This window comes from Salvia hispanica, chromosome 4, assembly GCF_023119035.1.
Source record: "Salvia hispanica cultivar TCC Black 2014 chromosome 4, UniMelb_Shisp_WGS_1.0, whole genome shotgun sequence".
Taxonomy (NCBI): domain Eukaryota; kingdom Viridiplantae; phylum Streptophyta; class Magnoliopsida; order Lamiales; family Lamiaceae; genus Salvia; species Salvia hispanica.
Window position 1 is genome coordinate 34,980,414 of NC_062968.1, and position 27,796 is coordinate 35,008,209.

General features: G+C 36.6%; 2 protein-coding genes and 1 long non-coding RNA gene across 3 annotated transcripts; 1 reads left to right on the plus strand and 2 right to left on the minus strand.

The window, feature by feature from the left end:
- Positions 1 to 431: 431 nt before the first annotated feature.
- Positions 432 to 5,132, minus strand: LOC125218065 (YTH domain-containing protein ECT3-like). The gene is made up of 10 exons (XM_048119662.1): positions 5,114 to 5,132; positions 4,881 to 4,935; positions 4,524 to 4,585; positions 3,638 to 3,785; positions 2,684 to 2,751; positions 2,241 to 2,585; positions 1,480 to 1,959; positions 1,057 to 1,269; positions 799 to 972; positions 432 to 711 (listed from the first exon to the last, which is right to left on the minus strand). Exons 2-10 carry the CDS (start codon positions 4,906 to 4,908, stop codon positions 610 to 612), a joined length of 1,620 nt encoding a protein of 539 aa, XP_047975619.1. The 5' UTR covers positions 4,909 to 4,935; positions 5,114 to 5,132; the 3' UTR covers positions 432 to 609.
- A 6,453-nt stretch (positions 5,133 to 11,585) lies between these two features.
- On the minus strand, positions 11,586 to 14,877 carry LOC125222638 (leucine-rich repeat receptor-like serine/threonine-protein kinase BAM1). Its single transcript, XM_048125361.1, has 2 exons — positions 12,138 to 14,877; positions 11,586 to 12,041 (listed from the first exon to the last, which is right to left on the minus strand). The coding sequence occupies exons 1-2, from the start codon at positions 14,875 to 14,877 to the stop codon at positions 11,701 to 11,703; spliced, it is 3,081 nt and encodes a 1,026-aa protein (XP_047981318.1). The 3' UTR covers positions 11,586 to 11,700.
- LOC125222639 lies at positions 14,777 to 16,404 on the plus strand. The gene is made up of 3 exons (XR_007176590.1): positions 14,777 to 14,911; positions 15,015 to 15,116; positions 16,123 to 16,404. It is a non-coding gene; the product is annotated as an uncharacterized LOC125222639 (long non-coding RNA).
- Positions 16,405 to 27,796: the final 11,392 nt, after the last annotated feature.

Genomic DNA, 27,796 nt, shown 5'->3' on the forward strand with positions numbered 1-27,796 from the left:
CAGTTTGTTCCATATTAGGATTTTATCAAGCAATCTATTCAAGCAGATAATGTAAATATTTTTTCGTCCATAGATCCCTTAAATCAAAGACGAACAAATAGCACAAAATCTGACAGTTTCAAACTTTGAATTATGCTTCTGTTTCTTTATCTTCTCAAACCAATATATTTTTCTTAAAGGTGAAGTGACCAAATTTATGCATTCTTCAGCAATTACTCTTTTCCGTGTTAACATTATTCTATCCACCAATTTGATGACGACATGCAAGTAGAAATCATATTATTGATTACTGATCTGTTGCTCAAAAAATTGAAAACTGCAATATTGAGGATCCTGTCCAAGCTAGGACATCAAAGAGAAATGGACGTGAAACTATTGATCTACATTTGATATTCAGCATACAGCCAATGACAGTCAACCTCACTTGCAGATATGTGAAAATAATCCAGAAAACTAATATCGCCAATAAAACAAATAGATCCAAACATAGGAAAGAAGACATGAATCTCTAACAAGATAAAACCATCAGGATGATGGGAATCACTAACAATGACTAAACTTGCCTAACAAAACTGATGAAAAGCAAACTCTCTCGTATATTGATCGTGTTCATATACTACTCTGCAGTGGCTGAGCCTCGAGCGAAAGGTTTTTAGTCAGCTCAGCAAGTGATGAAGAATCTGACTGAGTGTCCTTGGCGGACTCTCCAGCCTACAATTCATTTTATTATCAGTCAGATGTAAAACATTTTGCATCAACATCGGTAACCACACAAGCATGTGCATCACAAAAGTTCACCTCATAATCAGCATTTCTAAAACCATTGGTGGTTTGAGAAACTGTGCCTCCACCCCTCTTTGCCTTCAGCACCTTCTCACGGTTTTCATAAAAGTTGAAGTCATCGAGTACGCAAGTTTTAGCAGAATAGTTTTTGAAAATGCTTAGAATTTCTAGGCCCTGTTTCAGTTCAATCTGCCAGAAAGTTAAACATGATCAGCCTAAAATAATGAGCTTGTCCAAATAATTATGAATAGAATTCCAGAAAGGAAATACTACCTCTTGAGTGTCCCTGCTATAAGTGACCGCCCTGTTTTCATTGTTCTCAAGGATAATGTGTCGCAATTGCGTGTTGGGGACATCTTTAATAATGTGCCACTTCAATGGGAAAAAACCATTCCATTTGTCGAGCTGCCAAAAGTCCATATTTTTGCCAAAATCAACCTGCCCAATCATCTCAGCAACACCAACAAACTGCCCACTTCCATTCACCTGAAATCAATCAAAGAATCTTCTGACTCTTAGTTACCGGATACAAAAGAAATTAGATGAAGAACATTAAAAAACATGATTATATAAAGGATAAATGGTACTCCTACGTGGCTGATAATAACATGGCTATAAGAAGATAAATGATATGTGACCAATAACAGTAACTACTGACTTCTATTACTAGATCACAATAAAGGAGCACAAGCTCACCGAAAAAAATAGGAAGACTGGACATTTCTTTCCTGCCTCTGTCATTTTAGCACCAGCTTCACGGAAAGCAGAATCTAATTTCTTGTTGCCATTTCGAGTACTTGACCAGACATCATATTTGATACATTTGTGGATATCATCTTCACTATATGACTTGATCACAAAGAACTTTGCACTATCATACTCTGCCTCAAACTCTTGCAAGTTGTAATTATCCCTATCAATTGCAAAACCCAGTTGTTCAACTTCAGCTGGAAACTTAGAGGAATTCCGATTGTCAGCCCTAGGGCCACGAGTTAGTTCACTCACAGCATTGATTTCTCCACATCTGCCAAAATTTTCTCTTGACTTGGATCTGTAACTGTTGTTCCACAACCCAAGATTCGACTGGTAATTTACTTGACCATATTGCGGAAAAGAACGAGGATTCCGGCTGGTAAGTGAAGAGAAGTTTCCAGCTGGCTGGAAACCAGCACCCAACTGCAAGAAAATAAAAATCAAGATAAGATGCCTAACAAGACAGCTATGATATTAAAGTACAAACTGGTAATAACAAAGTGAACATGGGAATATACTGCAATTCTGAGGTTCTCAACAAAAAAATACTATTAAATAGTTATCATTCGTTTCTCCTCTCAAATTAAAACAAATCTGATAATCCATCACCGAAACAAGCTGCTGGATTTCAAATAATTACAGTCTTAGAAGTATAATTTAAACAAACACACTAATATAAGAAAACTGATCCCAAGAAAAACTACCTTCTTCAAAGGATGAAGATACTGATTCTGATACATAGACCTCGAAGAATTTGGCTGTTGGGTTTTGGAATTATAAGGCAAAGCTGAAGATTTGCTTGAGAGGTTGCCATTAGTTTTGCCAACGTTATATCCATTTGACCTCCCAGAGCTACTTTTATTGCTGGATGAACCATTCCCAGCATAGGCCAGATCATATGTATAATATGGAAACATCTCTGACCCATATGCGCAGGGATACTCTGATGATGTGTATGCTTGTTTTCCATCAACACCTACAAAACCAGTTGAATATGGACCATAGCTAGGAACGTAATATAGGAGAGAAGCATTATCTGGTTGGATGCCCTGGTAAATCAGAGAATCACCATATCAGGAGTAAAATTCAAGACATAATGAAGTCACCATCGGAAAAACAGGAGTTTACAAAATCACAAAGGCCATACCGCATAAGAACCACCAGGGGTGTTAGAAAAATCTTTGTCAACTGACTGGGTAAAGTTACCACTGTATCCTATTAGAGCATAAGGAAAATATTTGATCAAGTTAAGAGGCTAATTTAGAAGAACCGCAGCTACAAATATCTCTAGATAACAATTATAAGTAGAAACACCCATCCAACCATTACAGTACCCGAATGTGCTCACCCAATTCTAATAGCCAAGAAACAATTGAATAGTTTATAACCTCTACCACATAACTATATTAATGGCAGCAACCTTGACTAATATAATAAACTAATAATTTTCATTGCCTAATGTGATATTCTCTGCATCCCATTAATGATTAATCTTGGATTGTTTTACTATTTAGCTATCCCAATAAGCATGACATGTTTCCTTTATGGGTAATCACTTAAACACTACATTATATATGTGGGCACACACCTTACACTATAATCTTACTCTCCTAAATGACCGTGTCAAAAAGAAACAGGCCAAGCTCAATGGGATCAAAGATAGTATTATTTTTCTTCAGAACTCTTGCAGCTTCTTTATAACATAATAGAATGGTATTAAATTATGATACTTTGTACTCCTACAGTATTTATCATAAAATATACTCCATCTGTCCCAAGTTACTTCAGACGTATTCCATTTTGGGTTATCCCAAGTTACTTGAGTCATTTCTCTTTTTGGCTAAAAACAAAACATCTAATCACACCTATTTTATTCTTTCTTTTACTTTACTCTCTCTTCTCTCTCTTACTTTTTTCGCTCTACTTTATTCAATTCACTAAACACAACTTTCTCAAGTCCCATGCCGAAAAGAAACGCATCAAGTAACGTGGGACGGAGGGAGTAGCAATCTTATGTGAGAGGTTCAATATTATGGATATACAATTATGCTTTAAGATCTAAACTGTTGTTGTAAATTCCAGCTAAAGATGAAAACCTTACCTGAATGATAGTAATCATAACTGCTGGTAGGTGGGTAAGAGACACCCTGCTCTGAACTTACAGGTTGATCAGTTGCACTTTTTCCAGATACAGCATTGCCCCCAGCAGATACAGATGACACAGACTCAGATGATAATTCATCTTTCACCTGAAAAGATGAGAACTCAGGTTACAAAAACATATTATTGTAATCTCAATATAGGGCTGTTATAGAATAAATTTTTTTTACTTGAGAACATTATTGCAGAATCATATGCTGCAAAACTATATACATGCATGATGCATCTCAATAATTATAAATGCAAGAAAGAAAAAGAATATGCACAAATTGAAAGCTTTTCTGCACAACATTAATCACTCTTTGTAAACTATTTGTGTCCAGTCCCCTTGAAAATTTATTTTTGGAAAACCATAATCATGGTATTGCTGTGCTTGCTGTCAGAATATTTTCATGCAATTATATAAGAATTATCTCGAGAGGTGTAAGAAGAAGAGTGTTCAAGTAGATGGAGATGATTGAAATGCCTCACGAGAGGACCGCAGAGCACCTTGGCAAATAAAATCAGCACAAACACAATCAATCACATGAATAATAGCAACACCAGTCCAGTGACGGAGAAGGTGCAGCTGTTTCTACTCTTTGTAGCAACTAGCAAGTAACAAAGGAACTCATGAGGGTTTAACAATTAGTAAAGGGGTGGAGCAAACATAATAACCTATACAAGTAGACATTTGCATAGGAAAACGAGATGTACATGAGTCATGAGGACTATATTACATGAATATCAGTAAGAATCATATGACAATAAAACCCATCTTTTAAAAATAAGTACCAAGAGAAGCTAATAATTTTACAGTAAAATAAACCAAGTCATCAAACTCTTACCATATTTTTATCAGGAATATTGATTGATGATTCAGACTTTGCAGCAGGGGCATTCAGCTGATCTGCAAGCAAGAAAATGGCATCAGATAGAAGCTTCAACAATACAAGCCTAAAAACGTTCAAGCAAACATCAATATTGCATGGAAGAAGTGCCAACAGTTTTTCTTCATGCATAATATCAAGTAACAGTTAGATGGTCGAGTAATTAGTTGAGAACACTGCACCAATGTTATGGCGACAGTTAGCACACATGCTGACAAAACTCAGCCATGGACACCACACTGGTATGGCTTAATAACTACTACATAATCCAAGGCATATTACATTCCCATTGACCAAAATACCAAAAGGACGTACATGTCTCTATTTGCTTGTCCCCGGCCATATTAAACTCCAATATTATCTTGTTAACCTACAATAAACAAAAATAATTTAGTAAGGTAAGTGAACCAGCACATACTTATTTTACAAAGTCAGGTCATGTTTATATAATCACTTCAGTTGACCTTTCGTATGGCCAAAACATTAGGTTTTGTCAATAAACAGAACATCTGAAACATTATGGAAAATTCAAGAGTGAACGTCCATACCCCTAGCTTAAAAGGATGATGCTATTCTTCTCCCCTAAGAAAGACGCTCGAGATTCTTATCCCTTTAATATATATAGAAAAAGAGGCTCAACTTTTACTAACCAAAAGAATTAATGAATAAAAATAAAAGGGTGAGAAGACTTGTACGTGGCTCATGTGTAAACAAGAAAAGGATATATTTTTCAACTAATTTTGGGGAGAGAGCACATATCCCGTAACAAACTGTATAATCTTCGGGAAGTCCACAAAACTTTGACTTGGTCGAAGAGAAAATTTTTACTTCTGATAGCCACAAGCAAAGAAAGCCATTGCCTCTTACGCATAACCATAAATTCATCAGAGCCAAAAAAAAGGCTTAAATAAAAGATTCCATAACATATTGCAGTAGTACATAAAAATTACTCCATATCTATTCTGTATGAGAAGAGATTCCATAACATATATTGCATAAAAATTAGCAACTCTAGAGCTAACCCTCGAAAGGAAAAAAAAAAAAAAAAACACGCGCATTCGTGCTGCTTTACCGAAATACTCCTATATCACTCTCAGTAAGCAGAAAATTTCATACTACAGTATTTATAAAAGAAGGAAATGGAGGAAGTGTGAGTGAGACCTTGGAAGCCAAAACCCTGAAGACACAACAGAGATGAACTCAAATGGCTTTAGAGCTTCACTTCTGAATGCATACGAAGGTTTACACAATTTAATTCATGACGCAGAAAAGAAATAGAGACAAACTCGAGATCCAGAAAATTGCAGAGCAGGCCCAAAATTGGCACCGAAAAAAAAAGAGAGAAAAAAATATGGCAATAAAATAGGAGAAAGCGCACCTATTAATGTAATGTGATTGAGTTCCAAATTTGGACTGTGAAATTATAGGAACGGGTGTTTACACCCTATACACAGGACAAAAGATTTTTAAATAATGAAAATATATTAATTTATAATAAATAGTATAGAGTAAATAAGTATAAAAATATTTTTATAGATAAGAACTACTTCATTCGTCCTCGATTAAGAGTCATACTTTGACTGGACACGAGTTTTAAGAAATGTAAAGAAAAGTTGTTGAAAAAGTTAGTGGAATGTTGGACCCATTTTTTTATATTGGTTTTATAATAAAATGTGAGTGAATTGAGTTAGTGGAATGTATGACCTACTTACTATTTATGGTAAAAATGAAGTGTAACTCTTAATTGAGGACGGAACGAAATGAAAAAGTGTGACTCTTAATAGGGGATGGAGGGAGTAATTAACATAAGTATTTGTAATATTATAAACAACGACAAAAAATTATTTGTACAATTATACTTCTCTCGACCCACTCTCAATGAAACATTTTATATTTTAGTAGATGATTATATATTATTTTAATATTTGATATGAGTGTAGTATAAAATAAAAAATATAACAAAAGAGGAGATGTGTGGATGAAATAGAATAAGACATACAAATATTGTTATTTGTTTGATAATGATATTAGTTTCACTTTATATCATTATTTATTGGTGTTTCATAATTATTTGGTTTAGCCATATTTGAATTCAGTATAAACATATTCCAAATTTTTGAGAAGTAAAAAGAATAGAAACATTTCATATTTTAGCAGATGATTATATATTATTTTAATATTGGGAAATTGGCATCTAATCTACGAACCTTTCAAAAAGTTGGGTTTTTCCCACGAACTTTAAAATTGACAAATAATATCATGAACTTTACCCCGAGTTTGTTTTTTCCCACGAATGAAAAAATTCATGTTATTTTAATAGATTGAAGAATAATTTTGGAGGGTGTGCTTCAAGAAAAACTATCTTCAAAGATTGAAAAACGTGAAGCTTTCAAAATTGTTGTCGAGAAATTACGAAAAAAAATCCGTATCATAATATTATTTGTGAGAATTTTTTCATTCGTGAGAAAAAACAAACACGGTGTAAAGTTCGTGATATTATTTGCCTATTTTAAAATTCGTGGGAAAAACTCAATTTTTTGAAAGTTTCATGATATTAGATGCAAATATCCCTTTAATATTTGATATGAGTGTAGTCAAATAAAATCAAACTATTTGAACGAATAAATAATAGTAATACTTAGTAGTCAAATAAAACCAAACTTTTAAGACATAATAATATTATAGTCATGACACCCAAATTTAAAACTCAAATTATTCAATTAAAAAATAATTTAACTTAATAAAATTATATTATACAAAATACAATAATTTAGAAGTCTAAATTAGAACCATTTAAAGTATAATAATAATAATAATAGAGTTCAACATCCAAATTAAAATGCTATTTAAATAAATAAAAACATTAATTATAAAATCTATACTACTACTACACTATTACAGCTGAAATTATATCATACACTAAAAGCCCAAATTAGAGCCCAATTAATATACAACAACCACATTTTATGAAACCTTAAACTAATGATGCGCCACTCTCACTCTCTCTCACCGTCTCTCTCCATTAACCGCCGCCGCCTCACACACCTCGCCGGTGAGCAACGCCAACTGCTTCTTTCATTCCCTCATTTCCTTCTCTATCTCTCCCTCTAATCGGTGGAACCCGCTAAACACCAACTTGCCGCCGCCGCCGGGCAACTCCTCTTGTCCATCGGCCCACTGAACAACAATCTCCATGTCGCCGCGTAGTACCTCCAGTTTGTGCCCCTTCAACACACAGCTGTGCCTCAGCCGCCGCTGGGCTCACCTCACCCGCCAGCTCCCTCATCTCCCGACTCCGGCACTCTTCTCTTTTCCTCTCCTTTTTCTTATTCTCCAGCGAGAAAGATCAGATCTTTGAATGAATCTGCTGCTGCCGCCGCCGTACTTCTCTCTCTCCTTCCTCTTCTTTCTATCTTCTCAACTTTCCTCCCATCTCTCTCGTTCCGGATCCCTCCTATCCTCTCGACCAGCCGCCGCCTTTCCGCCACCGCCCCGTCTCCTTCAGCCTGCCACCCTCTCGTCGGAGCTGTCGCCGGATTCCAAGCACCACGTTATGCTGCAATCAAAATTTAGAAAATCAGTCCACAAAAATGCAGATTCAAATGTTGTCTATATAAATGTCTTAAACTTTTTGTAGAAGCCAATTTTTCTGCATTTCATTGGACCAATTTTTATCCAATAATATTTGTCTTTTAGATTGCCCAATAGATAGTTTTCCCGCTCAAAAGTGTGCCACATGGGCTTCCAAAAAACTGTCCCTTTATATATTGATAGATTGGTAAAACGGATTTGGTGGACTCAGCCAAATATAGAAAAGGAGGCGGGGATTGCAACTAAACCCTCAAAAAGATCCAACGGCTGAGACTCTTTTCTTGTAGGAGAAGTAAATAAATTCCAATTCAATTTCATAAAGCCCGCTGTGGGTAAATTTCGAATTTTTAGTCGAAATCAGTCCAATTCGCCGATCTCTCTACCATGGCTTCAATTATTCGCTTCTTCATTTCCCAAATTGTGTTTATGATCAATTCATTTTGGCCGTATTAGCGTAAGGTCATATCTCTCTGTTTTTTTTTTTACAGAATACACTTTTATTTTCCATACTTCGTTATTTTACAATTCTTTTCACCTATTCTCTTTCATACTTTCACTTCATTTAACTTATTAAATATATTTTCATTATCTTCATGTTCATCAATTAAAAATTCAAAGTTCCTACGGTATAAATAACATTCATTTGATCGAAATTCATTTTTTATAGTAACATGCTTTCTTCGTCACTCCAATCATGTATCAGTTGGATGGATTGATGACTTATATCATCCAAAGTACAACACCCCATCACAGCATCACTTTAGCTTACAATTACTCCCTCCGTTTAATAGAGTTATTTACTATTTTGGTACGTTCCATAGTAATACAATCATTTTTCTTTCTAGTAAAAATCAACACATTTTTTCTCACCTATTTTATTCTCTCTTACTTGTTTCTCTCTTCATCTCTCTATCTTTTTCATTTTCCATTTTTATTTTTCCTTTACTTAACTGACCTAACACAATTTTTTTCTTAATCTCCGTGCCGAAAAGAAACGTCTTCATTACTATGAAACGGAGGGAGTATGTTTCTACGCACTAAAAATAATTTTATTGGTGAATAAAATGAGTTTTATTCCAAGTAAAGTGAACGATAGAAAGAGATAAAATGGTACAGTATAAGAGAGAAAAAAAGAAAGATAAAAAGTAAATAAAAAATTGAGATGATTTTTTATAGAAATGAGTATTTTTTTAGACTAGAAATATCCATCCATTCATCAATTGCTAGTTCAAGTATGAAATTTCCATCAATTACTAGTTCAAGTATGATCACGTATAGGTATGCATCAAAGGGTTTGTGGATTCCTTTGAGTAGTGGAGTCATTAGTTAAATCTAGTATGTTGAGTGTTTTCTCCATCAATGGATTTAGCTAATATCAAATTCACTTTCTTCATTTCTTGCCTCTCGATCAAATCTTTTTGGATCTAGTTTTTCAAAGCTAGATCTACCCTTGTTTTTGTGTTTTAGTGTTGCAATTGAAGATCAAACACAATGTTTTAAAAATCGGATCGGCCGGTGAACCGGTGAGGCTACTGGTTCACGGTTCAACCGGTCCGACCGGTTCAATCACTGGTCGAACCGTTTTACCTTGCAAATATATATAATTAAATATATCCATACAAAGTATATTAAATTTAATGAGTGATAAATTATAATTAGTAATATATAACAAAAACATATACTATTAAACTTTGCATATTAATTAAATATGAAGATCATTTAAAATAAGGGAATGATAAAATTTAAATAATAACTAAATACATAAATTATTAATTAGAATAACTAAAAAAGTACAATATTTTTCATATATAAATAAATAAAATTTATATTAATTAAAAAATGTTTATATGGTGAAATAATATTATAGACAATATATAAAAATAAACATGAATTTTTAGTTAATTTGGATAAATATATATTATATTAGTATTATTAGTTAATACATAAATTAAACATGATTTATTAATAAGTTTGGAGTATTATTTAGTAAATATGGAGTAATAAACTATGTTAATAATATATATACTACAATATTAAATCTTAGATAAAATCTATTATTTATATACATTATACAAATAAAAGTAAAATTTAGTGAGGGATAGTTAATATTAAGCATATCACAACTAATAGTAATTATTTAAAAGTATAAAATTAAACACAAATTATTAATTTGTGTGGACAAAAAATTATAGGTTTAATGTATAAGAATAATTAATGCTCATAATATTTCATTCAAGTACATGTGGTGGAGTGGTAGATATGTTGGTCTCTTGACTCATAGGTCATGAGTTCAACTCCCACCAAACTCAAATTTTACAAAAATTTTAAAAATTTAGAAAACCGGTTTCCGGTTCCCGGCCAGACCGGTCCGGCCAGCCGGTTCCGACGGTTCATGACGGTTTGATGTGCTACTGGTTTTATAGTGCAAACCGGACCGGACTACGCACCGGTTCGCGGTCCGACCGGTCGAACCGGCCGGTCCGGTCCGGTTTTTAAAACATTGATCAAACATCATCAAGGGTATAAATCTTGAGTTAATGGATCACAATTAACTTGCATCCACATCAGATAATATTTGTTAATTATTTTTTTATTTTTTCTCTTTTCCTTTATTATATCCTAATTAAATTAAAATTTTGATTCATTTTAAAATACAAAAGTCTAATCCAAACTAAATTTAAATTAAAGATACTTTTCATATTTACTCCCTTCATTTCATAAGAGTATGCACTATTTTTCTTTTTAGTCCGTCTCACAGGAGTATGCAATTTCTAATTTTGAAAACTTTTTACTCTTTAATAAGGCGAGACTCATTATGAACTAATATTACTTTAATTACTTTTACTTTTCACTTCTCTTATTTTCTTAATTGTGTATTAAATTCGTGTTCAATGAAAAGTGGATACTCTTATAGGATAGAGGAAGTATTATACATATTCATTAATTTATGTTCTAAATAAATTTCACTAAATTCAGAATAGTAAAAAAAAAAATTCACGTCGTAACTTATTAAAATATATATAAAAGAAGAATGAACTTTATAAATAGTTTACAGATTTTGCCGTTTGCACGCACGATCCTCCCATATACTACAAGAATTGTAAAATATCTCGATTATAGTTAAGTAAACGGATAGGAGCCTCGTATAGCCCGACCCATCACACAAACCAGGTATCAACCATATCTCTCTTCATAACACTACCGGTCTTCTCCTATTCAACATATCTTTTCGATTTATAATCTTATTGCGTATTGAATAGATTATTCTTGGATTTATATTTTATATTTAAAGAAGATGTTTTAAACATTCCTTAAATTTCCAACTAGAGTTTGTTGTTTTTCTTTCAAATTATCATACATTTCATTTTCACGTTAGGTCATGTCAAACTTTAATATATACCTTAAAGAGAAAGTAAGAAGAATAAAAACTCAATAGAAATGAATACATGTAATTAAACAAAAATTGTGTGTACACTATATTACAAGGATACTTAAAGAAGCTAATTACCAATACCATTCTACTTATGTTTCTAGAAAGAAATGTTTAACGGTTTAGTGATGGGGATGGTGATTGGCGGGGGAACTCGGAGAGCATCTGCACGACCTCTCTCATGGTGGGTCGCTCGACGCTGTTCTCCTGCACGCACAGCATTGCGACGAAGAAGAGGTGCATCGCCTCATCCTTGGGCACCACCGTCAGCCGCGGATCCAGTATGCGGCTCACCTCCTCCTTGCGGCATTTCGTCGAACACTTTACCCACTGCACGATGTCCACCCCTTCCCCGAACTCCCCAACCGGCCTCCGCCCCGTCACCAGCTCCAGCACCACCACGCCGAAGCTGTACACGTCGCTCTTCTCGTCCACTCTCAGCGTGTACGCGTACTCTGCAAATCAATCAATTAACATGGATGTCATTTGGATGTTCAATCTACGACCTAATTAAGATTACACAAATCGAGAAAAAAAAATTGAATTGAAACCTGGAGCAATGTAGCCGTAGGAGCCAGCAATGGCGGACATGCACTGCGATGCGGCGCCGTCGACCAAAAACTTGGCGAGGCCGAAATCGGCGACGTGAGCTTCGAAATTGGAATTGAGCAGAATGTTATTGGACTTGACGTCGCGGTGCACGATCAATGGCGAGCAATCATGGTGGAGATAGCAGAGCCCCTTGGCCGAATCAATCGCGATCTTGTACCTCAAATTCCAGCTCAGAGACACTCCTCCCTTCTTCCCGTGCAACGCCTCCCCTAAGCTGCCGTTCCTCATGTACTCGTACACAAGGAGGTTCGCCTCCTTGTTCGAGCAGAAGGCCAGCAGCCTCACGATGTTCCTGTGCCTTATATTCCCCAGAGTTCTGATCTCAGCTTTGAACCCGTGGTCGTGCCTGTTCATACTGTTCAACCCTAGAAGCTTCTTCACCGCGATCTCCACGCCGTTGGCCATTTTCCCGTGGTACACGATCCCCGCCCCTCCCCGCCCTATCACGTTTCCGTCCTTGACGCACTCCGCCACCTCCGCCACCGTGAATTCCGCCTTCTGGAACGCCGTCATCTTCCACGAATCCGCCCCGCTGCCTCTCTTGAAGGACTTGGCCTTGGCGATCGCAGCCGTCGCGAACACCAGCGAGCAGAGCAAGAGCCCCACCGCGAACACGAGCTTGAACGCGTTGTGCGATTTTGTGGCTGTGCCGCCGGTGGCGTTGCAGGGGTTGTTGACTGTTGAGCCGCAGAGCTGGGGGTTGCCTGCGAAGGAGGTGGCGTTGAACATCGAGAACTGCCCTGTCTCGGGGAGCCTGCCCGAGAGGTTGTTGAAGGAGAAATCGGCGGTGGTGAGGCTTTTCATGGTGCCGATGGATGGGGGTATGGAGTCGCTCAGATGGTTCCGTGATAGATTTAGGTAGTTGAGGATTCGAATGTTGGATATCTCCGGTGGGATTGGGCCGGTTAGGTTGTTCTTGCTCAAGTCCAGATAGTTGAGATGTAGGCATTCACCGATTTCAGGAGGGATCTCTCCAGTCAGAGAGTTTCCACTTAGATCAATCTTCACTGCCTGGTGCAGCTCTCCGACGGAAGGCGGTATGGGGCCGGAGAAGTTGTTGGCGCCGAGCAATAGGATTTGGAGCGACGAGAAGTTGGAGAGGGAAAACGGTAAGGGACCGGAAAGCTGATTGTTTGAGAGATTCATCTGCCCCAGTTTAGATTGATTCTTGGATGAGGAGTCGGTGTTCTCGGACAGGGCACCAGAGAGCATATTGTTTTGCAGCTCAAGAAAGTTAAGCTGAGGCAAGTAGATTAAGGTACTAGGAATGCTGCCATTAAAGAAGTTCTCTCCCAACCTGACTCTCACAAGGCTCAAACACGTGCCTAAATCCTGTGGAATGGAGCCAAAAAAGAAATTCTTCCGAAGAATAAGGATCCTGAGCTGCCCAGATTCACACAAATTGTGAGGAACAGTACCGGTTAGCTTGTTGGAAGACAGATCAAGAACCTGCAGCCGCTGATTCTGTCCAAGATTCCTAGGTATCACCCCAGTGAAGTTGTTCATCCAGAGGGCCAGTGTCTCCATCTCGGGATACTCAGCCACAAAGTCCGGGATGGAGCCGTGCAGCCTGTTCATGAACAGATTAAGCAGCCGGATCCGACTCAGGTTGATGAGCTCATATGGGATCTCACCCGTCAGCGCATTCAGAGACAGGTCAAGATTCACCAGTTTCGTCAGATTCCCCAGCTCCCTCGGGATTGGCCCTGAGAGACGGTTTACGTGCAGGAACAATGTGTCGAGTGACTTAAGATTCCCCAGCTCTGGAGGGATTGAACCGTCAAGGTCGCACGAGGATAGGTCAAAATGTTCAAGATTCGTCAACTTGCCAAACTCTTGAGGGATCCCTCCCTCGAACATGTTGAAGTAGCCTAGGTATATCTCCTTCAAGTTTGTGAGGTTGCCTAACTCTCTCGGAATCCTCCCCTGCAGATCGTTTCCCGTCAGTGATAAGTACTCCAGTCCGGCTAGGTCACCATAGCTTGGAGGTATACTTCCATAGAAGTAGTTCCCTCCTAGCTCGAGGTGCTTGAGATTGCTCAAGCTCAACAACCCGAGAGGTAGGCCAGAGGAGAAGTTGTTGTTGTACACATCAATAACTTGGAGATTCGGGAGGCTGGAGTAGTTCCAGTCAAGGCTGCCGCTCAACTGGTTGTTGGAGATGTTGAGGAAGCGGAGGGAGCTCATGCTTTCAAGCTTGATCTCGCCAGTGAAGTTGTTCCCGTCGATGGAGAGCTCGATTAGCCTGTCCAGCCTTGAAATGACGGGGGAGACTGAGCCGTACAAGGCCATGTTGGACAGGTCGAGCGACACAACTCTTCCGTGGAGGCATTTGACGCCACTCCACGAGCAGATTGACATTGGGTTCGTGGAGTTCCACGTGCTGATGCCGGAGTTTGGGAACTCGAATCCTTGCTTTAGTGCAATCAGCGCGTGGAAATCGGATATGAGGGTGGAGGAGACAGAGGTATTTACCAGTGATGCTATGATGAGTAGAACAATGAAGGGAATCATTATTTGTGTGGAATGCTTCATGGGAAGTGAGGTTGGTGTGTAAAATGGAAACAAGTTTCGAGAGGTGGAACGTCGACGACTATGAAGGAGGAGAAGGGTAATTGGATTGAAAGCAGAGGAAATATGAAAGAGTTGAAGTTTGTGTATAGGTAAAGAATCAATCATCTTGCAAAAAGAGACTTCAACTTCAAGGAAGAAGGTAAGCGTCGCCTTTTCTTGCTTTCCTCTTTTGCTTTGATCATCAGCTCATCTGAGATGAACATGTTTGAAATTTTGCTGTGGTGAAAATTTGATTTTTGCAGAGGTTTAAACACGAGGATAGGCCTAAGGGGAAAAAGAGTGAAAAACAGCCGTTGGATCACAAAAATTTGAAGCTGAGAGATTATGAAGAAACAAAGCAAAAGGTGATTCTCTCTCACTCCCTCACTTTCTTTTTTCTCTTTATTCGAATTACAGTGTCACACTTTCATATCTTTAACGAAGAGAGATATCAAAATATAGTTTTTTCCCTTTGCTTTTTTTCTCTCACTTTGAGTGGGAGGTGATGAAATTGCACTTTGAGCAATCAAGAAATGGCTGAGCTGGCTCACTCATTTTTAATAAATATACTATATAGTACTCCATATCATACACATGGTCGTCTTCTTCATAGATATATATCTAAATATTGCTAAATAAAAAATTGGTGGGGTTAATGTAATCAATTGATGCCACTATTACAAAGATACTATATCATTGACCCCAATGTAATGAAAATGACTGGTGAAAGATGTGTGGATTTGCATTGTAGTTTTCAGTAATTTAATGTTTTGTGTGTTTTAGCAATGCATGAAAATAAAAGTATACTATATCTGAATTTTTGGGAGTATTTCCAGCATTGAATCCACAGATTCTGCATGGCTCATCATCAAAATATTCTTTCTATAGGAGTAGTATTTTTTAAGGCGATTTTGGTCTATTTCTTGAATGAATTATTTAAATAAGAGAAAAGGGTTTGTGGGAAATGAGCTTAAGATTTTATGCTGACAGAAAATCCCAGAAGATTATTTGTGAAAATTGTGCAAAAATCCTAATTAATTAGTAACTGAGGACACAAGATTTGTGTACTTTGATGTATAAGTGCTATTAATTAGAGCATTAAAAGTAACTATTTTTTCTTGCAATTCCCACAGCTGAAAAGAGGGCTCATGTGCCTGCAACATACGGTAGGATGTAAGAGAAGCAAAAGATGATGATTATTATTATATCATTACAATGTATTTTTTGTTCTTTTTTAAGAATATTCAAATGTATATAATTATGTTGGCATGAAATAGGCTGCATGGGAGAAGCAACCAAGAAAGCTTTTTTCCCTCTTTTAATTTCTTTTTTCTTGTGCTTTATTCTTTCCCTCCTTAATTTGTCCTACAGGAATGGGACCAAATGTTCACTATAGTCCTAAAGAGAGCTGAAAAAGCAAAAGCAGAGAGAGAGAAGGAGAGATCTTTGCTTTTGATCTCCACTTGAGAAGAAAAATCCATTAATCTTTCACATGGAAAAGAGTGCTCTTGTATTAAGTTGAAATCCATGAGCCCCCACCCTTATATGCATGGAAAGGGGTGCTCTCTTGTACTACTATTAATCAAAACATCCAAACCAACACACAAACAGGTGCAAGTATGGTTTTTATCATGAGTTATATTGTCTTGACACACACACACACACAAGCAAGAGGGTTGCCCCTCATGTGATGTCTATGTCAATCTTGATGCCCCACATTGAAGAGTCATTTTCATGAATTTGTTCACATGAATTCCCCCCATTAGTCATCGATACACATTATATAGCCTACGCCCACGCAAAAATCTAGCGTTTCATGCTAAGCGTTATATCTGTCGCGGGACACAATTATTGCTCGAATCATTGTTTCGAGTGGGCAATGTGACTTGGGAAAGAGCTAGGTGCTGGCATTCAGTGCCATGAAATTTAACTGTATCATTTCAGGAGAAAAGGGCTAAAAACCCTCTACAATCATGTCATGGAAACTTATAAATCAGATAGTACAATTATAACCCAACCAGTCCTTTTTCAGTTGCATTCAGGTAATAAGCCACATGTATTTTGCATCACTGAAATACATATAGTCTTAAAGACAGCAGCAGATGTGACTCATTGTGTTTGATCATAAATAATCATGATCTCTTACACCCATCTTTGTTGCCAAGTTTTTCAATTTAAGCAAGGCAACAATGTAAATGGAAGCAAATATATTACATATACCAAATTGATTAGAGCATAATGCACACTTATTGGATTATTGATTTTATCCCATCAACCTGCATCATTGCTTCGATTACATCTTCAATTATTAACTTTCAAACTATACATTATCAGTAAAGCATCATGCCATCACTTTTTCTTGATCTAAAAGCACAAGTCTTCCAAGGAGATGATTAATTAAACATATACTGTGTGATCCAAGAATTATGTATCTGAAATTATTGTGAATAATGCACAAAAAGAGTTCACTTTAATGCTAGTATATTGTACTCTATAAATAAAAGAAGCATGTAAATTAAAGCTATACTATATGGAGTAGTATATTATATGATTATTATAATGAAGCGGGGACTATTTATAGTTTGACTAGTAGGCACCAGATTGATAAAGAGAAAAATAAAGCAAAGAATCAAAAATTCACGTTTGGAAAGCCTTGTCTGATGAAGCCTCTAAGCTTTCTTTCAAAGTTGTTTCATTGAATAGGGAAAGGGGTGTCTTTGCATGGTGGCCTGGATTTCTTCAATTTCATCCTTTTCTTTAATTGCCTTTGGTGCCAAAAAGTGTCAAATTTTCAATTACAGGGGAAAAAGAGAGGGTATTAAAGGGAACCAATCATAGAAAACGAGAAATAAAATACAGGCGTATATACTACTATACTAGTAGCTAACTAGTCTGTTCCAACTCTCTTTGAGTCGAGTTTGTATGATAGAAACTTTTGGTGAAAATACAGCAGATTCGAACTAAACATATACGCAAGTGAGCCATATTTACTAAGATGAAACAACTTCTAAATATCCATCTTTCTTTTATGAGAGAACAAATATTAAATTTTTTAAGATGGCGTCAAGATAGATTCCAATATATATTAACATGAATTTTGTACTATCCAGTCACTATTATGTTAAGTCAAAAGTGAAAAGCTTTTGACTATGAAATAAACGCAACCAGTGTAAAGAAATTAATTTAAAAGAATGAATAACTATCTACAATATTTATTTTACTTTATTATATATTTTAATATATAGGATGAAATAAACACACTTCTTATTGTGAGTACTGTTGTGTGATTTACATTCATTATATCACTTTGTACCAACTCGGATTCGAATCAAAGGCACAAATTTTATCCTCATTGCAGTTAATTTCACGATGAATGATGGATGCAGTTACTTGTATGATCATTGCAATAGTACATTAGTACTTTTTTTTAAATTTTTTATCTTACTTTCAGTAAAACAATTAGAGCAAGGTGATGTACGATTTATTTTTCGAGAAGAAAATTAAGTAATTTAAAATTTTGGGTTTGAGGAGTTGACTAAACAAAGCCAAACAAATCCCTCTGTGCTTAATTAGAGAGGATAAGGCGATAGATTTGGCTTAATCACTTTCGTCATGTGTTTATTGAACTATTGATTTTTATGGGCACTAATTTGAGTATCATTGTTAAGCTAATAGTTTATTTATTGTGTGGGATTATGGCCCAGGAAATAGCAATAATGTTATCAAGTTGGTTACCTCAACTTTTACGAGTCATTTTCTGTGCTACACCACTCTTCCACATTCATCGTCTTCGATCATTAATAAATATCCTATCTATATATGACGTACAACTCCGATTAGCATGACGACCATATATACTGTTCCGTTTAATAATTATTTTTTGTGGACGGAAGTAGTACCATGTAAATATTGGCTGAACCTTTTTTCAAATTTTTTCATTGGATTTTTCCTCGATCAAGTTGACTTGAGGTCAGAGTTTTTGATTCATATAATGAATAATGATGGCAAAACTTAATTGAAATATTATGCAAACTTATTCGTTTAAAAAGGAAAAGGCTTGCTTGAGTTTAAGCTCGATTTTTTTTTTTTTAAAAAAAAGGATGTAACAAACCCTTCCATTGAGTAAAACCACATCAATCCCAAGAACTATCTTAATTTTAATAAGGGTCAATGGGTCATATCATCATAATAATCGATCCTCCTAAACAAAATCCATACTTTTTCTATACTATATGGTGAATAAAACACATTATTGGTATGTCTATAAGGAGTGGCCCAGTAATAATGGGTTTTATTTGCTTTATAGGTTTACTTTAATTAAAATAATCATTCTAATAATTTTTGTTAGAATAGTCATGTTACACCACCACGACAACAAATAAAGACAGAAATGACAAATGCATCCAGAAATCATCGACTAGTACTAGGATTGGTTACGCTCGATTTTTTTTTATCGTCTGATAAAATCCAAGTTGATCGTGAGATCCATTTCCAAGAAAAATCCAATTATAAATGTTTGGTCTAATATATTTGTGATGTAATTTTCAATTTCTCAAAGTAAAAGGGAATATAAAGTTATTGATGAAGTAAGCTAAGGCACTTGCACCATGCTAACAAGAATCCATGGCTAAACCTTCAAGGAATTCACAAGCCTCAAAGTATACCTCTACTTGATCCATGCTTAAACTAGCAATTGATGAAAATTTCATACTTGAACTAACAATTGATGGATTCAAGCAACCTAGATCTAGGAATTTGGAAGAAAACCCTCAAAGGGAAAACAAGTCTCTCAAGCTTCTTTGTTTATCCAAGTCCCTCCATAAAAATCCTAGGCATGTGTATTTATACAAGAGGATAAAAGTGCTAAAAAAAGAGACAAAAAGAGTTAAAAAAACGCAAGTCGCACAAAATGCCCGGTCGGGCGTTTTTCTCTGGAACCGGGCGTTTTTCTATTGAACCCGGGCGTTTTGCACTCCCGGGCCGCGTGTTTCTTTCTGGAATGCGCGACTTATGTAAAACGATCATAACTTCCTCATCCGGGCTCCGATCATAACTTCATATCGATAGGCAAAATACTAATTGAAGCCAGCTGCAGTCCCTCCTTGCGCTCCCGGCCCTTCATTCTTCAACACGATCCGCATCGTCGGCTCCCCCGCCTTCATCGACTCTTCCCGCGTGGCCTCTTGGATAAAAGTGGAAAGTCCTTCTCGAAGCCGCCTCGCCATGGCCCTTGTCGTGGGTCCGCCACGTGGGGTCGTATCATCCTCACGACAAAAGTTAAATCAATTCATTATTTTTCATAATATTGAACAATCAGGAAGGTGCTATAAAATACTCCCTAGTTAGAATCGTAACTTTTATGTCTCACATATGTGATATTTGATAGAATCATAAATAGAATTAGATTATTAATACAATGCATTAACTTAGTATAAGACGCATTATTCCTTAATTAATTGGCTATTAATTGAATATGCTGATTTAAATGGGACATTCCTAATTAGTCATTAATAAATATAATGTATTTCATGTAATTAACCATGAATATAGTAGGATTGGAAAATTACTTTGATGATCCATAGCTCAAGCGATTGGGGAAGAAATAGAAGACTTCCTTGAACTTTCTTCGATGTAGTGGCGCAACTTCAACTCAAAGGATTTGTTTCTCCCTCATTATCTCGTTTATGTGTTTTCTGTAATAATTTTATAAAATGACCTAAAACTAATTAATAATGGTCTTTTGCGTTTTTGGTTCATTATTGACCATCAGATCGCTTAATCTTAGGGCCACGATTTGGCCTACATTTTTGTATTAAGATGCATTTTTGTTTTGATCATCCCTACATACTTAAGTTAAGTGGTGGACGCATAATTTTTTTTGAGTAGGGGCTATTCTATATATATCTTTCGTCTGTCATTAAATGTCCTATTTTTTCACCAGTCAATCAACAAATTTCTTATTTTTTTTACTATTTTTGGCAGGTGGACCCCACATTATACTAAATTACTTTACTCACAATTTATTATAAAATCAATATATAAAAATATGATCCACATTCTACTAACTTATTCTACCAAAATAATTCCTTAAAACTCGAACCAGTTAAAATTATAACATAGTATAGTACTATATTAGCGGACATTAGAAATAGAACCTTCACTTTCTTATTCTCAAATTTTCATAATTAAGAAGTTAGAGGGAAAAATAATAATGTTTTGCATAACTGAATTAAAAATGAAAAGAGAAAGGCATTAGAAAATTAAAATCAACGATAAAAATCAGCGGCAAAAAAGAGATTCTAATACAAATAGAAAAGTTAATAAAGAATTATAATTTGAAATAAAATTAAGTTAGTTTTAGTATAAAATAATTTAAAACTACTCAGTAATCACTAGTGGGCAAATTATGTTAGTCTGTACATTTACCGAAACCAAAACCAAACTAAATTATATTTAATACTAATATTATAAATTTATAATATTATTAATTCATTTTAATAGGGAAAGTATATTCGTCTTCACATAGGAAACCAACTCTGGCTGTTTTCTCTGCAACTTGAGAAATTTAAATTAGCCCTCATTATCCTCTAATTTCTATCAATTTAATTTTCCATGGCACTAACTTGGTAAAAGCTAAACTTATTTTCCGAAATTTCAGAAATTTTATAAATAGAAAAAATAGTAAAAGAGACATTTGGGTAAGGGTTCAAGCCCATCCTCTGTTAGTGTGTCCGCCCCCTGTTTTAAGTATAAATATTACTCCTATTAGAATTTAGAAGTTTTCCCTAAAGAGAGTACAACTAATAGATACAGTACAACTAATTTAGCCCTAGTTTTGTGGGGTCTAATTCCATGGAAATGGTGGAGTTCCAAGTCATATGACTCACATCCAATGCTTTTTTTGTCCCTTATTGTCGTTCTCAGACATCATCACTGTCACTCATTGCCCAACCTATACTAGCCTAGCTTCATTCAATTTGGAATCATATTATATGTTTGCATGTTACTAGTTTTTTTATTATAAGAGAGAAAAAATACTCAAACCGCTCTAAGATCTCGATGAACAAAGGAACCAAAATTCAGAACATACAAAATAGTTCAAGAAAAATAAGAAAAAATATATTAAACCAAAACAGCAAGCTAAACAAAGGGTAACCAATAGAGGACTAAGAAAAACATCCTCCAAGCAAAACAAGGAACCCAAAAACTAAATAGACTATGAGATCACATAGAATAAGAACCTCTAAATTTTCAAGTCAAATCTCGTGAATGGTGCATCCATCCATGTAAGGAAGCAAATTTCAGAACATACAAAATAGTTCAAGAAAAATAAGAAAAAACACCTCAAACCAAAACAAGCAAGGTAAACAAATGGTAACCAATAGAGGACTAAGAAAAGCATCCTCCAAGCAAAACAAGGAAACCAAAAACTAAATAGACTATGAGATCACATAGAGGAATGTGATCAAATGAAAACTCTAAATATTGTACAAACTCAAAACTATGATCTGGACCATTGAAAAATGTCAACAGATCACAAAAAACATCAACAGGAAAAAATGTCAACAAAATTTCAGCGATAGTCAATGATTGATGTTGTGTTGATACTGTGTTGACATTAAAATCTTGAAATTTTACACTGTGTTGATATTGTATTGAAACTGTGTTGAGGAGTTTTAAGTTTGTACAATATATAAGTTTGCATTTTATCACTACCCGATCATATAGAATAAGGAACTCTAAATTTTCAAGTCAAATCTGCATCCATCCATGAAAGGAAGCAAGTCATCGGATCTTTAGGGAGACAAAAGTAAGGTTCCAGCAGTTGCATCCGAAATACCAAAAATAATACTATGATATTAGGTTCCTCCCCACATAATGCACAAAGCTCATTCTCAACTCGTGGGGAGTCGAAATCTAAAAAGTCTCTCCTTTGTTCTCCAATATTTAGTACAACTATATATGTGTATATAAAATAATTTAATTTGAAACGTAAAAAAATCGATTAATGACATGGATTCTTTTACCGTGCAATTTGAAATCTAAGCAAATTGTTTCAAACAGACTAAACGCGTTAGAAACACATTGATGTGATGGGATATAAACATCAGATTTAAGATTTTACTACACTTGTTTCATTTACAGTTACAGGACGCTACAAATTTACATTGATATAGCTATATGAAGTGTTATGCATCTTGTATTTTATAACACATGGAACATTTCATATCTTTAAAAATAAGGTTTGATATGGAGTACTATTGATGGGACAATATGTTTTTTTTCCAATAAAAAATGAGTAGATATTTTTAGTGCTCCCTCCGTTACACAAAGATTGTTCCATTTTTCTATTTCGGGACGTCCCACAAAGTTTGTCCCATTTCACTTTTTACCATTTTAGGTAGCGGGCTTCATATTCCACTAACTCATTCCTACTCACATTTTATTATAAAACTAATATATAAAAGTAGGACCCACATTCCACTAACTTTTTCAACTTACTTTTCATTACATTTATTAAAACTCGTGTCCGGTCAAAGTGGGACAATCTTTGTGGGACGGAGGGAGTATGAAGAATAAGTACACTCGAAAATAAAATGGCAGGTCATCATGGAATTTAGTCGTCGTCTGTGAGCCAGAAAACTCCATTTACATCAACTTTGGAGTTGCCACCCAACCCAAGGTGCGGCTACTCCACCTCCATCATTGAGGGGTCTGAGTGCGACGAGGATGAGGCAAATGGTCTACATGGAGGCGATATTCTGCAAGGATTGAGTGTGGCTAAATCGCTTATGGAAGTTGAGGCTGGAAGAGAAGGAGGTGAGGGAGAGGAGATGTACCATGTATGGAACGAGATGGGTAGAAGCCTGATATACATATTGGGCTTAAAAAAGAACTGCTTAAGAAATTGAGCTTGACCTTTTGATGCGACTTATGCATAAAGAGATCATCGACTGTCATATCATCACATATTTCACTAAAAAATTAGACAGATGGAATGATTGCGAAAATTATAAACTTCATAATTTATAATTTATAGTAATTTTAAAAAGTAAGGGACAAATTAAAATTTGACCATCTTTCGTGATTTACTTAACAATTTTATCCTATAAATTTAAGATTATTTATTGTCAACTCGTGAGACATTTGTTACTGCATACTTAAATGGACAATGTGTCTGTCCTTAGGGTTTGAGATTTTTCAAAGGTTATACAATATATTTTCTTAGGGCGCGGGTGGTAGCCCTCATTAGCCGTGAAACACCTCTTCCATCGGCCTATTCTCCCGTTTGGTAGCGCTACCCCCAATCGGCCGACCCGTGTTAATCCAACCGGGTTTCAAGCGTGTACATACTACTATCAGCGCTCGTATGCTAATCGAATCAGCGGTGGGAGTGGTATTGTTTTCCCGAATCGGCCGATAACGGAGCTCTGCAGTGCAATTATACCAAATTACCCTCTGAAATTGCAACGGTTCCGTTGTTACCGCCGTCGGCCGAAACTGTATTCCGGTTACCGCCTCTTTTCAATTCCGGTGTATTCGCTCTACAATCATCCGGGTATGTCGAAAATATTGATTTTCTTGGTATAATCTGGTTTGTATGAGTCGGATTCTGTTGTTGATGTATGAAATTGGACTAAAATTGAACAATTTTTCGACTGAGTGTATAGATTACATTGTGCAAGTCCGACTTGCAGTGTTTGAACACTCAAATTGGGGGTTGTGATGTTGCTGTCATTGCGGATTTGTGGAAATTAGGAACGATTGGAGGAAATTGCTCCCCGTAGGATGGGGCAGTACTGTATACTCGTGATATGTGTGGTGTAGACGTTGCCTTGTGTCTTGATTGCTGTAAATTGGGATTGTTTTGATTAAAATTCTTCCCGCATGTATAGTTCCTGCATTCTGCTATTTGGGCATAAGCACATGGTTGGAGATTAGGATTGAATAATTGATTTAAGGCAGCCACTAAGCATTCTAACGAAATTCGGTTTCATGCTTGTTTGATGCTGATATACCTATGTTTATTTGGTTGTTGAACTGCAATGATACTGCCCTTGAATGCATCGCATTGCCCCTTCGTTATTAAGTTCCCGACTTTCCATTTTCAGGATGGAAGACCCCCGGCAGAAAAAAGGACAGAAGAGGATCGAGGAAAGACCCCCGAACACAGGATGGCATCTTGAAGTACATGCTAAAGCTCATGGATGTCTGCAAGGCTCGTGGGTTTGTGTATGGCATCATCCCAGAGTAGAGTTATTTTTACTTGATTAGGAAATAAGCATAGAATCTTGTAATTGTTGATTGTGATGCTTTCTTATATTGAGCAATCATGTAGGGTTTAAATCATGTGTCTTGATTAGTTGATTGTGATGCTTTTTGCAACAGTTCGGATATTGAAATTGATGAGATAAGAGGTCAGGGATTGATAGAGGAGAAAGATGTGAGTGATGAAGAGATTGATGCAGAGGATTTGGAGAAGAGAATGTGGAAGGATCATGTGAGGCTGAAGAGGATGAAGGAAAGACAAAAGCTTGAAGAGAAGCATAAGGTTGTATCCTTGACAACGGACCAGGCGCGTCGGAAGAAGATGGCCCGAGCACAGGATGGCATCTTGAAGTACATGCTAAAGCTCAGAGGAATTTGGAGAGCTTTGGCGGGAATCAGCAGCAAGTTAGCGCCTAATTCTTCACCCAATTTCGTTTGAAAGCCGCCATTCTCCTTATTCACGTTGGGGAGGGTAATTTAGACACACAAGTTAGCAACTAAGTTTTTGAGGTGCTAAATTTGCATATACGCAATTCCATCGGATACTAATTTAGCATTTTGGACGGAGGTTGTTTTATACCTATGTGCAACATGTTGGATACTAAAATTTGTATCTTGAGCAGAGACATATTTGCCTATGTGTAAAATATTCATAGATGCCAAATTAGTGCTCTACATATTTGCAAGATACTAAGTTTGTATTCTGGCAGAGACATGTTTGGTCTATATGTCATGCTGAAACCTATATGTCATGTTGTGAATATGGGGAGGAAAGTAAGGATTTTTGGTACTCACCTTGTTGTGATGTGGAAAAGAGAAGATTTGTTGTAAGCTGGATTTTCTTCTAATGTAAACGTCATTTTCCTTGCTGTGGTAGAAGGATTCTTGTTGCCTTTTTAGAGGTGAGTATTTTGTTTGTGAAAGGGTGGGGCAGTGAAAGTGACGGTGGTATATATGTGTAAGGAAAGCAAGTTGGCTGACATTCTTCTGCCAAATATATTTTTTGTCAGCAGAGCTATGATTCTTCTGCCAGATATTAAATGCAGCATTAAATGTTGTGCTGAAAAGTGGATCCTCTAGGATCCAGCTCCTTTTACGTAATGTAATGTATTTGTATTAATAATGATTTAGGATATTCATTTACTCATCTGTTTGATTTGATTTGATGTAGGAAAAATCGGTCCAAGTTCGTGGCTGCTCTCGTTGATAAGGACAAGCATCCAACAATCCCTTGAACCGAGACCAGTAAGAACTAAGGGACTCATCATACTCCTGCTTGCACTCCTGGATCTCTTTTTTCAGAGCGTTCATCTTGTTGGATGGGAAAAAATAGTCCAGAAATTCTAGTTTGAAATCCTTCCACGTATTGATCGAGTCCGGCGGAAGCCTTAGTAGCCAAGTGTTCGCCTCCCCTTTGAGGGCAAACGGTATTGCACGCAGACGGTAGTCCTCCTCCGTCGCCTCATTAGGTCGCTTTTGAATGCTACACAATTTGCTGAATTCATTTAAAAACTCATAAGGGCATTCGTTCCTTCGTCCAGAGAACGTGGGCAGAACTCCGAGCACATTTGTTTTGATGTCGATTGACCTCCGGCGTGGGTTCGAGACTATAGCGTGAGCGGGTTCACCGTCAAGATGAGCGGTGAGCGACCCTATCTCCGGATCGGGATCTACTAGATGGGCCATATTCGGGTCTTCCTCCTCCTCGGTCTCGGAATGCTCTGGTTCTGTTGACGATCCTGGGTTCTCCTCGGTCGACGAATTCCACTCCTTTTCACTCTCTGACTCGAACGGGAATGGATCATCCGTTCTCAATCCTGATCTAGTGGTGATGGTAGATGTAGATTCCTTGACTCGCCACTCGTACTGGCCACTCCCTGATCCAAATGAGCTTGCCCAACTTCCAGATTGGAAGCCTGCTCTCATAAACTGTCAAGGGAAAAGGAAATAACATAAATTAAAATATTTACACCAAATCCTTAAATGAAATAACAACAAACGCCATCCATCCCCTGGCAACGGCGCCACTTGAAAGGTTCTCTCGGTCTACGTGTTCAAATAGGAAATAACAGGTTCCCTAGATCCAACAAGTCCACTAGATCACTCGGTCTAGGAACTCGTGGTCGCGAGGAATCCCGGTCGTCGGACACACAGAAGCACTTTTTCTTTCAAAAAACCCTCAACCACTTTACTAAACCTAGTATAGGGAAGTAGGGATCGATCCCACAGAGAAGGATGCGTAATACTCATGTTCAAGGATTTGGGAGTGTTTTTGGTGTTGGCTGCTGCCACGCATTTTCTTGGGTTGAGGAAAATCAAAATTAACTTGACTTGGAAACTTTTAAAAATTCTTAAACTAACAGCTAGACCTAGGAAATAAACCTACTGTGGGGACCATGTCTGAAAAAGCAAGATACGACTCGAAAAGTTGGCAGAATAACTAACTCTCGTACCGACTGACAGTGACATCGTCTTCTACAACCAAAATTGCGTAAAACTTCTTAAGAAAAGCAACATGAGCAAAATAAAAACAGAGCTACTGACTTGAAATCAAATTTATGCATAATAAACGAAGAACTTAACAGATCTGCATACCCTAGACGAAGTAAAATAGAAACCAAGAAGAAAAAAAACAAGATCTATCGAACTACTATCTTTCCACACGTCAAATCCAACCTCAGACGCTAAATCCACTCCGGATCCAAGCGTCCGACATGAACTCCAAACAGCAGAAACTCTCCATCACGTCAGATTTTTAAAAAAAAAGAACTCCGAA

Excerpts from the sequence above, each read along its gene's own strand:
- LOC125218065 (XM_048119662.1), bottom strand. The coding sequence starts at position 4,908 with ATGGCCGGGGACAAGCAAATAGAGACAT. Across the intron at positions 4,586-4,880 it reads GGACAAGCAAATAGAGACAT|ATCAGCTGAATGCCCCTGCT; the intron begins GTACGTCCTTTT and ends TCTTGCTTGCAG. Across the intron at positions 973-1,056 it reads ATAGCAGGGACACTCAAGAG|ATTGAACTGAAACAGGGCCT; the intron begins GTAGTATTTCCT and ends ACTTTCTGGCAG.
- LOC125222638 (XM_048125361.1), bottom strand. The coding sequence starts at position 14,877 with ATGATTGATTCTTTACCTATACACAAACTTCAACTCTTTCATATTTCC. Across the intron at positions 12,042-12,137 it reads CTACGGCTACATTGCTCCAG|AGTACGCGTACACGCTGAGA; the intron begins GTTTCAATTCAA and ends ATTGATTTGCAG.